Consider the following 10343-nt stretch of genomic DNA (forward strand, 5'->3'; position numbering starts at 1 on the left):
TCGGCCTTGGGGGCGGGCTTGGGGGTTGCGCGAGTCGCCGAGCGGCTCAGCCTGTACATAAGCGCGCGTTTGTCCACCGCGTCCCCGAGCGCCTCCGGAGCCGGCTCTGCTCAGGCACCAAGGACGCTCGCGGAACCAGCCCGCCTGCCCTGCCCAGCCGCCCAGACCGAAGCGGTCCCGAGGTCAGTCCCGCGGCCGCCGCTCCGCGGGGTCTGCGCCCGCAGGGCGGGGGCGCGGGCCGGGGGTCCCCGCAAGCAGGGCGGGGGCGCCCCGGGAGGAGGTGCGGGAGCGGGGGCTGCCGCCTGGGGGCCCCGAGACCCCAGGGCGCGGGCGGTGGGGGCCCTGGAGAAATCCAAGTTTTCCCCTGGAGGCGATGGAGACCCTCGGATCCCTTCCACCTCGGGGAGACTCCAGGTCTAAAGATTTCACTGGTCACTGGGAGAAGCGAAAACTGAAGGCGACAGAGGAGGCTGGGGTGTCCGGAGGCGGGGATGGCAGGGGTCCCCTCCAGGGCAGGCGGCGGGGAGCCCGGGTCCTGGTCCCCAGGTTTTGGGGGGCGGGAGGGCGGACCCGGGACTTCGCAGTTTGCTGGAGGAGGCGGGAGGCACAGGTTTGCTCTGCACACCAGAGAGGGCAGTCGGTATCGGGCTCAGGTAAGGAACTGGCCACACAGAAGATGGGAACATGATTCTGGGGGGATCCAGAGGGCGGTGTGATGGGTGGGGAGCCGGGGAGACCCTCTGGGTGAGTTTGGGGTTCACTAAGGGCGCAGAGCAAGGTTCACAGATGAGGAGTGCGCGTGGAAAACAGCTTTTGCGCCTCCAGTGGTTCTGTGCGCCTGCGTGGCTGCGGGTGGGGGCTGGGAGCACGTTTGGGGCGCGCGGTTTTGAGGGGCAGCCTCTGGGGGAGGGGCCGGGGGAGGCTGAGGGTGGGTCTGGGGGTCCCCCAGAGGGAAAGTGTACTGGCGAGGGTGGGGGGTCACTCCAGCCTGTGGGTCTGCCTCTGTGCCTGTCTGGAGGGTGTGTGTGTGTGTGTGTGTGTGTGTGTGTGTGTGTGAGAGAGTGTGTGAGAGAGATCAGGACTGCCTGTGAGGAGGGTGCTCAGCACTGAGCGGCAGGCCTGCCCGCCTGCGTGGTGGGGTCTCTGAATTTCCCTGGGCTTGTCTGCAGGTGTGTTTGCGTCATTAGGCCCTGGTTCCCGCAGTCTGCATCTGAAAACGTGTGTTTCCACTGACTGTGTGTGTGTGAGTGTGTGCGTATCTGGCCTGCGGGTCCCGCGCTGTTTGACGCACCCTGTATTTGCAGGATTATGCGTGAGGGTCTGCGATGGGTCTCATGCCTCTTCGAAAAAGGCTTAGAGGAAGAGGTTTGACGCTAGGTTACCAGATAATGTGTGCTCAGTATGTTTTTAAGCATATTTGATCCTCATGTTTAATCATTTATAGTCTTAATTTTCATGGAGGGGAAAGCTGACAGCCCAAGAGGTTAAAAAACCCAGAATCCGGGCCTGCCAGGTTAAAATGCAGGCTGCTTTCTTAAATTCAAACTTCAGACAGATACTGAATTACATTTTAGTATAAATGTGTCACAAATATTTCCTGGGAGCCCATCTGTAAAGATAATCTAATACATTTTTAATAATTTTTTTTAAATGTAGATATGACCCACACAGTGTTTAAAGACTACTTAAACTAAAACTTGATTCGTGTATCTGAAATTCAAATCTCCATTTACTGTGTATTTATTATAACATTGCTGTTGTTAAACGTGGCCAACTTGATCGTTGAGATCCCCAGCTAGTGACTGGCAGGCTGGAATCCCCCAGTTCTCACCCAAGACACACTGGCCACGTCCTGCCCAGGGTGATGCTGGGGCGGAGGTGAGGAGCCCACACTGAGCCTGTGCCGAGCCCCCTCCCTGTAGGCCTGGCCCCACCCCAGGGCTGTGCTGGGGGGTCTGCGGCCGGCCCCTCCCCTCACCGCCGACCTGAGGGTGAGACTGAAGCCTCGTGTACCTGGAGGGGCCGAGGACAGGAGAGGGGGGCCTGTCTGAACCCCTTGGGCAGGCTGCCTGGGAGCCCTGGGACGGAGCTGAAAGACAGCCCTGGGACTGCTCCACGGGTGCGCTTACTGAGTGCCTGCTGTATGCCAGCCTCCAGAGGCCCTTTCTCTACTAGTTTGCTGAGCTGCACATCCAGGGTCCTGGCACTTTGTGTCATATTTCTTGTGTTTCTTAAAGGATCATAAACCCACGGACCCTGCCCTTTCCCTTGCCAGACACCATGCCACACACTCCCCAAATCACACACTGGACCTTGAAGCAACTCTATGCAGGTGGCATTGCCAATATGTCCGTTCAGCTGTTGGGGACCTGAGGACTTGGGGAGGGGATGGAGCTGTCTGAGTCCACCTGACCTCTGAGAGCCACACCCGGGCCCCCCGGCTCCACCGCCCAGGCACTAACTGCTCTGTCTCCGGTCCGTAGGGAGCACCTGTGGAGTCACCATGCTGCCTCTGAGCACCATCGAGAGCCAGGAGACCGAGCCGGTGAAGACCAAGCCGCCGAAGAAAGGAGGTGAGACCCGGAAAACTGGGCAGGCGGGAGTGGGGAGGTCTCCAGGGCAAAGCAATGATCCTGAAGATTGGCCCTGTCACCAAATGTCTCCACTGGCTCTTCCGGGCAGGGACACCCAGGATACAACCTCCCTGACATCACCTCCCGTCAGCGGGTCCCATCACGGCCCGCTGGGAGCTCCTGGGAGCTGAGCCCGTTTGGGCCCCTTTTTGTGGCCTGGACACCCCTGTTTTCTTACCCCAGACCCTTCCCTCCCTGACACTTCCTGTCTGTTCCCTGGGGGCCTTTGGGTTACAATTGAATGAAGGTCTCACTCACTCCTGGGTGACCTCCAACAAGTGTCCCTACCTCTCTGTACCTCAGTCCGCTCATCTCTAAAGTGGGTTGATGATAATACCCATCTCAGAGAGTTATTATGAAGAACCACATAAACGAATGCGTGTACAATACTTAAAAGCACGTTTGGAACACACTCCACACGTATTAGCTCCGTTACGGGTTTCATGATGAAGACTATTATTACCAAGTTTCTCAAGCCTCAGAGGGTCAGATGGTCTCATGACTCTTTCCTCCTCCCTCAGGCTTCTTTTCTAAGAAGCCTGATGTTCTGCCGAAGAAGTCCAAGAAAATGAAGGGAACGGTGTCCTTCAGAGTCCTGCCGTTCTGCCCGGCGGTAAGCCTGTTTGCTCCCTCCCTTTTCACCGGAGGCCCCTGGCTGAGCGATCACGCAGATTTGCCACCCTCTCTGCTCACCAGAGACCCTTGGGTGCCCAGGTGGCCCTTGCCCCTGCCTTGTCCTGGATGTGGCCCCAGCCTGTGGGGCGGGATGGTTTTCCTTGAGGGTGCTGCCCTCTTTCCTGCCTCCTCCTTGCTAATTCCAACTTCTGCTCCAATGTCACCTCCTCCATGAGGCCTCCCTTTCTCCCTTTCACCCCGTTCCTCTCCAGCCCCTTGCCTTCCTGAATTTTCTTCAGAGTAATTATTGACAGCATACCTTGTACCTATTTTTCAACCATCTCTCTCCCTTACTAGAGTAGTTTTGTGGGGTCAAGAGCCTCTTCTGTTGTTCAATGACATATCCCCTCTGCCTAGCACAGATGTAACCAGCGCCAGGCACGCAATCTCTCGGGCTGATTAAATGAGGGAATAAGTCAGGGAACGGTCCCTCCTGCAAAGGCAGCTGTGGTCTTGTCCACCTGGCTACCAGTCCTCCTTCTACAACACCCTTGTTTTTCCAGCAGGAGCTAGCACAAAAATTTCCCTAGGTCAACGGTGGGCAGACTACCGTCATTCAGCCCACAGCTTGTTTGTGTGAATAAGGGTTTCTTGGCACATCCACCCCCAACCTTAGGTAGAGTCAGGGCTGTTTTCATGTAAAATCCAGTAGCTGAGACGCAGACTGGATGATCCAGAAAGGCTATGCAATTTGCCATGACACTTTCCACGACAGTGGTGAATGACGGTGCTTCGAATAGATGCAGGCTGGCATCAGTTCAGGAGAAGGTGTGAGAATGCTTAGAAAAAGGAGGGAAACTCTTAAACTCTTGTGACTCTGATGCACAGGGTGGATACTTGCTGTTTGGGTCCAGCACACATGAGACATACATGTTTCTACGTGTGGGGCCTGTGTTTCTTCGTATCTGAGTAACAAGTTTAAGAGCCACTGCTTACCTTGCTACCTGCACAACTGAGTCTCCTCCACCTAAAGCCGCCCAAGGCCACCCTCTGTATCAGCTTCTCTAAGCGGTGAGGAGGAGGAGGCCCGGGACCCTCCCCCCAAAATAAAAGTGAAGCCAGCACGCCCGTGCTGGCGGCAGGCACGCTGTTAACCACCCGCTTGTGTTGCGGGTGGAGGTGGGGCGTCGTGAGTGATGCGGAGCCGCTCGGCGCTCTTCATTCCTGCGAGTTCACCCGCAGGTGCCCTGGACTTCGGATCCAGCCCTGCCCGCGCCCCCAGGACAAGCGGTGAGCAAGCCGGCGCGCTCCAGCCCGGACATCGAGACCGAGCCCGAGGCCGGGGCCGCAGGTCGCTCCCGCGGCCGCAGCTCCGAAGGGTCCGGCCATCAAGGTTGGAGCAGTTCGGGGCGGGGGATCTCCGCGGGGAGGGCGCGGCGGGGGCTCCCCGAGGGCGGCGGGAGGCCTCGGACCCTTCCGAGCCGCGCGGGGACTCCGGGCCCCAGGATTTCTGGGGCCACTGTGGGGAGCGAATCCTGGAGGGGACAGAGGAATGGGTGCCCCGCGGAGTTGGGTGTCCGGAGGCGGGGATGGCGGGGACCCCCTCCAGGACAGGCGGAGGGGGGCCCGGGTCCTAGTTCCCAGCTTTTGGGGGCGGGAGGGGCGGACCCGGGGACTTTGCCGTTTGATGGGGGAGGCGGAGGTCCGGGGGCTGCTCCCAACCTGGGAGGCCAGCGGGGTGTCAGGGGTCAGCTAGCGAGTGCAGAATGAAACATAGGCTAACGACTTTATGGGGAGTCCAGAGGGCAGTTTGCAGGAGGCAGGAGGCCCTATGGATGTGTTTGGGGTTTCACGGAAGACGCATGAGAAGTTCGCTGATGAGAAGGGCGCGTGGAAAACAGCTTTTGCGCCTCCAGTGGTTCTGTGCGCCTGTGTGGCTGTGGGTGGGGGCTGGGAGCACGTTTGGGGCGCGAGATTTTGAGGGTCAGCCTCTGGGGGAGGGGCCCGGGCGAAGCTGAGGGTGGGCCTGGGAGTCCGCCAGAGAGAGTTCCCCCAAACTGATGCATCTTTTTTTTGCGGGATTATATGTGAGGGTCTCTGATTGCATCTTATGTTTCTTTAAAATGTTTAAAGAAGGTTTAAAGAAGGCAGAGGTGTTGATTTTGTTTCCAGATAATGTGTTCTGAATATGTGTCAATTTAACCATATTTAAGCTTCATGTTTAATAATTAATTTTACTCATTTTTTTCTGGAAGGGAGAATTGACATAACAAGAGTTAATAACCCCTGAATTAGAGCTTATCAGGTAAAACGCAGGATCAGTTTAGTTCAGCTGCTCAGTCCTGTCCGACTCTTTGCGACCCCAAGGACTGCAGCACGCCAGGCCTCCCTGTCCATCACCAACTCCTGGAGCTTGCTCAAAACTCATGTCCATCCAGTGGGTGATGCCATCCAACCATCTCATCCTCTGTCGTCCCCTTCCTTTCCTACTTTCAGTCTTTCCCAGCATCAGGGTCTTTTCTAATGAGTCAGTTCTTCTCATCAGGTGGCCAAATATTGGAGCTTCAGCTTCAGCATCAATCCTTCCAATGAATATTCAGGATTGATTTCCTTTAAGATTGATTGGTTTGATCTCCGTGCCATCCAAAATGTAGGAGGGTTACTTACATTTGAATTTCAGGCAAATCATGAATTACCTTTGGACATAAGTATGTCCCAAGTATTTCCAGGGATATATACATAAACATAGGTTAGTATATTAAATAAATGATTTTTAGGTAGACACTTACCATGCAGTGTTTGGGACTTGTTATAGTGCAATATGACCCGTGTATATGAAATTCACATCTCAGTTTGCTGTGTATTTGTTATAATGTAGTTGTTAAATCTGGCAAACTTGATCCTTGAGATCCCCAGTTAGTGACTAGCAGGCTGGAATTCCCCCAAGTCCACTCCCCAGACACACAGCCCAAGTCCTGCCCAGGGTGATACTGGGGCAGAGGTGGGGTCCCCACACTGAGCCTGTGCCGGGCCCCCTTCCTGCAGGGCTGGCCCCGCCCCAGGGCTGTGCTGGGAGGTCTAGGGCCCGGCCCCTCCCCTCACCATGGTCCTGAGAGCAGGACTGATGCCTCCTGTACCTGGAGGGGCCCAGGACAGGAGGGGAGGGCCTGTTTGAACCCCTTGGGCAGGCTGCCTGGGAGCCCTGGGACGGAGCTGAAAGACAGCACTGAGACTGCTCCACAAGTGCACTTACTGAGTGCCTGCTGTATGCCAGACTCCAGAGGCCCTTTGGATACCCAGTTAGCCGAGCTGCAGCTTCCTGGTCCCAGCACTTCGTGTCACAGTTGTTCTAGTTTTAAAGGGGGGTGAGCCCCAGGTACCACGAGCCCTGCCCTTGTCCTTGCCAGGCGCCATGACAACCGCTCTCCCCAGATCACACCCTGGGCCTTGGAGGAAACCAGCAGGAGCCATTGCCAGCCCGTCCCCTTGGATGCTGGGGACCTGGAGACCTGGGAAGGGATGGAGCTGTCTGAGTCCACCCGAGCTCTGAGAGCCACACCCAGGCCCCCCGGCTCCACCGCCCAGGCATTAACTGCTCTGTCTCGTCTCTAGGGAGGGCCTGCCGCGTCATGATGCTGCCTCTGAGCACCATCGAGGACAAGGAAGCCGAGGAGGTGCAGACCAAGCCTCCGGAGAAAGGAGGTGAGACCCACGTGGGGTGGAAAGTATAGGCAGGTGGGAATGGGAGGGTCTAGGGCAAGGTGATGAGGAGGGGTTGACTCTGGAGACTGGCCCAGTCCCACGCAGGCGTCTCCCCCTGTGGAGGGGGCCCTGAGGACACACAGGATGAAGTCACTGACATCACCTCGTGTCAGGCTGTCTGTCACTCCTCTGCTCAGAGTCTGCAGCCTGCAGCAGGGTCCTCACCTCTCTGCCTCAGTTTCCTCATCTCTAAAGCGGGACAATGATAGTGTCCGTCTCAGAGAGTCATTATGAGCAATCAGTTAAGCTAATACATGTAAAGTACATGAGCGCCTGGACATGGCAAGCACTCAGTAAGTGTTAGCTTTTGTCACTGGTTTCATGATGATGAAGATACTGAGTTTCTCAAGCCCCAGCAGGCAAGATGGTCTCACACCTCTTTCCTCCCCCCCACACAGCTCTGCTTTCTGAGAACCCTGATGAGCCTAAGAAGAAGCCCAGAGGAATGAAGGGAAGACTGTCTTTCAAGGTCCTGCCGTTCTGTCCCATAGTAAGCCTGCTTGTTTCCTTTCTTTGACCTGAGATCCCCTAGGTTATGAGAGGTCAGGCACATCTACCACTTCCTCTGTGCAGCAGAGACCCTTGGGTGGCTGGGTGCCCCTTGTCCATGCCCCCCCCCCAGGATATGGCCACCATCCTCTGGGGGGTGTTGCCCTCTTTCCTGCCTTCCTTCTGTTTCCTAAATTCCAATCTCGGCTCCAATGCCACCTCCTCCACGAAGCCTCCCTTGCTCACTTTTGCACCATTTCTCTCTAACCCCCTGCCATGCTGAATTTTCATCAGATAATTATTGCTACCTAAGAACATACCTTGAATCTGTGTGTTCATCATCTGTCTCCCCTCCTAGAGAAGTTGTTCAGTGACATATCCCCTGTCTAGATCAGATGTAACCAGTGTCAGCCACTGTATACACTCGGGCTGATTAAATGAAGAAATGAATTAGGGAACGGTCCTTCCTGCGGAGGCAAGCATGGCCTTGTCTACCTGGGTACCAGTCCTCCTTCTCCTACTAACCCCCTTGACTTTTCTGGGGGGCGCTCCTGTCCCCACGCACTTTGGATGGATTTGATCCCATCCTCAGACCAGCTCCAGGTACGTCCCTAACCAATCAGAGCCTACGTCCCTGACCAATCAGAGCCGGCAGTGCCAAGATTCCCAGTGATTGGGCCTGGGCTGGGCACGTGACTCACCCTTGGCCAATGAGGCGTCTGCTCTGTCTCTGGGTCTTCTTAACAGGCAGGAGGGGAGGCTGGAGAGACCCTGGTGAGAACCAGGAGGCCCTTGGGGAGAGGTCAGGGGAGGCCCTGGGTCAGATTGCCTGCGAGAATGTCTTACCTACTAGTGCGACTAGTACTACTCTTAAAGAAGTTTTCGTATTAGGAATTAATGTGAGAATCCAAGATTTTTTAAAAAACAGTACAAAGATTATCAAAATTCACCGAGTGTTGCCACATATTCTATTTGCATGTTTTTAAAAATATATATTTAGATATAATATTGATGGTACTCAAGATTCTGCAAAGCACAGGATGCCCCCCCCCCCCACACACACTCTGCAAGGAATGACAAGACCCCAAAATGTCACTAGTGTGACACTGACATTCCCCTCTTGTTTCTTTGTTCTCTTTCCTTCCAGCCGAGTGTCTGCTTCAGCTACTACCTGGAACCGGATGACGCTGAGCCTGAGCCCGAGCCCGAGCCGGAGCCCGAGCCCGAGCCCCAGGCGGCTCCTGACGGTTCGAAATCGGACCCGAATTGCACCGTCGTTCCTATGCCTGTGCTGGAGTTCCGCGAGGTCAAGGTGTGCGAGTGCCCCCTGTGCTGCCTCAGCTTCGTCACTGCTTCCTAAACGCTGAGGGCCCTCCGCTTCCCGCTCCTGACCGCGCGCCCCCGAATCATGCATGCTGGGCTACCGTAGTGTAAAATCCCCCAATACAGCGGCTTCAATAAACCCAACTTGCTGTCTCTCTCAAGGCTGTGTGTGGTCTGTGTGTGAAACTCCCAGGACCGGGGCGGTGCAGCTCCGTGGAGTTGGGCAGCCAGGGTCCTTTGACCTCGGTGCTCTGTGCCACGTGGCTGGAGAGGGCTCACCCCGACACCCAGTCCACATTCTGGTTCGGGGCAAGTAGGGGGATGAGGAGAGAGGAAGACATGCTTCAGTCCTTCAAAGGGTGACTCCTACAAGAAGCCCAGATCACTTTTCCTCACAGCTCATTGGCCAGAGACGGTCACATGGTGACATCTAGTTGCAAGGGATGCCGGGAACTGTAGTCCTTAGCCGGGCAATCATGTGTCATCCAATAGCTTCTATCACTATAGCAAAGGAGAACGGATAATGTGTTCACCTCCGACTGGGTGTGTTATGTTAATTTATCCCCAGCACGTGTTGTGATGAACACCCAAGTGAATAAATGTATTCTTCAATTCTGTATCTCTCCTCCATTGACCAGAATCTCCTCCCTTTTTATGCAGATAATTAGAATGAGGAACTTTTCTTGGGCATTGACCATGCGGTAGGCCGCAAGCCAGTGTCTTTACACATTTTGATCCCCTTAATGCTCACGACCATGTGGCCAGTTCTGTTATTCTGTCTCTTTCTGAGATAAGAGAACAGAGGCACAGAGTGCCCGTCACTTGCTTCAGGTCACACAGATCATCCAAGCCAGGATTCAAATCCAGGGAGGCTGACTCCAGAGTCTGTGTCAACAGGACTCAGCAGCTAAACAACAACAACCATCCTTTGTATCAGACTCCTTCGGTGGCAAGCAACAAAAACCCTGACTCCGGGCCTTTGCCCTGGCTGTTTACTCCCCTGCAGTGCGCTTCTCCCAGGGCTTTTCTGTTGTTGACTCAATCCGAATCTTTTCCAGTTCCTCATTCTATGCAGGTATTGGTGACTTTACGGCTTATGAGATATTTATGACAGTTCTTTGGTGCTGGCTCGTTTTAAGATTATCACCAGTTTCCAGCCCTCTGTTATATAGGAAAGTACCCACTCATTTCTGAGAAGTAAAATGATCACCCGTGAGCTTCAGCACCTCAACAATTTAGAAGACTATAGAGTGAGTTTTCTCTGTAAGATAATACATGCATTTCACAAGAATCCCAAGTCATAACAAGGTGGATTCATTAAAACAAAAAAAGTCTCTCTCTCTTTCTCTATCTTCTATTTTTTGCAGTTTTAATTTTGCTGATATTTATAATCTATTCAGCTTGAGAAATTTCTTTCAAAAGTTTTGCTTTCAAAAACCAGATTTCAGGGGTACAAGCACATATCCCTCAGACTGACTAAAGGAAAAACATGAGGGTTGGTGAGGCAGTGAAACTCCTAGA

The 10343-nt window shown here is 54.6% G+C and overlaps 1 protein-coding gene across 1 annotated transcript; it reads left to right on the top strand.

Annotated features, from left to right (window-relative positions):
* Window position 1: 1 nt before the first annotated feature.
* On the top strand, window positions 2-8975 carry LOC102270435 (uncharacterized). The gene is made up of 7 exons (XM_070387071.1): window positions 2-182; window positions 2484-2573; window positions 3155-3246; window positions 4491-4641; window positions 6861-6950; window positions 7409-7500; window positions 8647-8975. Exons 2-7 carry the CDS (start codon window positions 2504-2506, stop codon window positions 8857-8859), a joined length of 708 nt encoding a protein of 235 aa, XP_070243172.1. The 5' UTR covers window positions 2-182; window positions 2484-2503; the 3' UTR covers window positions 8860-8975.
* The last annotated feature ends 1368 nt before the right edge of the window (window positions 8976-10343 follow it).

The sequence above is a fragment of the Bos mutus genome, chromosome 18 (genome assembly GCF_027580195.1).
Source record: "Bos mutus isolate GX-2022 chromosome 18, NWIPB_WYAK_1.1, whole genome shotgun sequence".
NCBI classification, from domain to species: Eukaryota; Metazoa; Chordata; class Mammalia; order Artiodactyla; family Bovidae; genus Bos; species Bos mutus.

What these genes read in the sequence shown, in the direction of transcription:
- LOC102270435 (XM_070387071.1), top strand. Translation starts at nt 2,504, where the DNA reads ATGCTGCCTCTGAGCACCATCGAGAGCCAGGAGACCGAGCCGGTGAAG. An exon ending in CAAGCCGCCGAAGAAAGGAG is followed by an intron (nt 2,574 to 3,154) that starts GTGAGACCCGGA and finishes CTCCTCCCTCAG; the next exon opens with GCTTCTTTTCTAAGAAGCCT. An exon ending in TCCTGCCGTTCTGCCCGGCG is followed by an intron (nt 3,247 to 4,490) that starts GTAAGCCTGTTT and finishes GTTCACCCGCAG; the next exon opens with GTGCCCTGGACTTCGGATCC.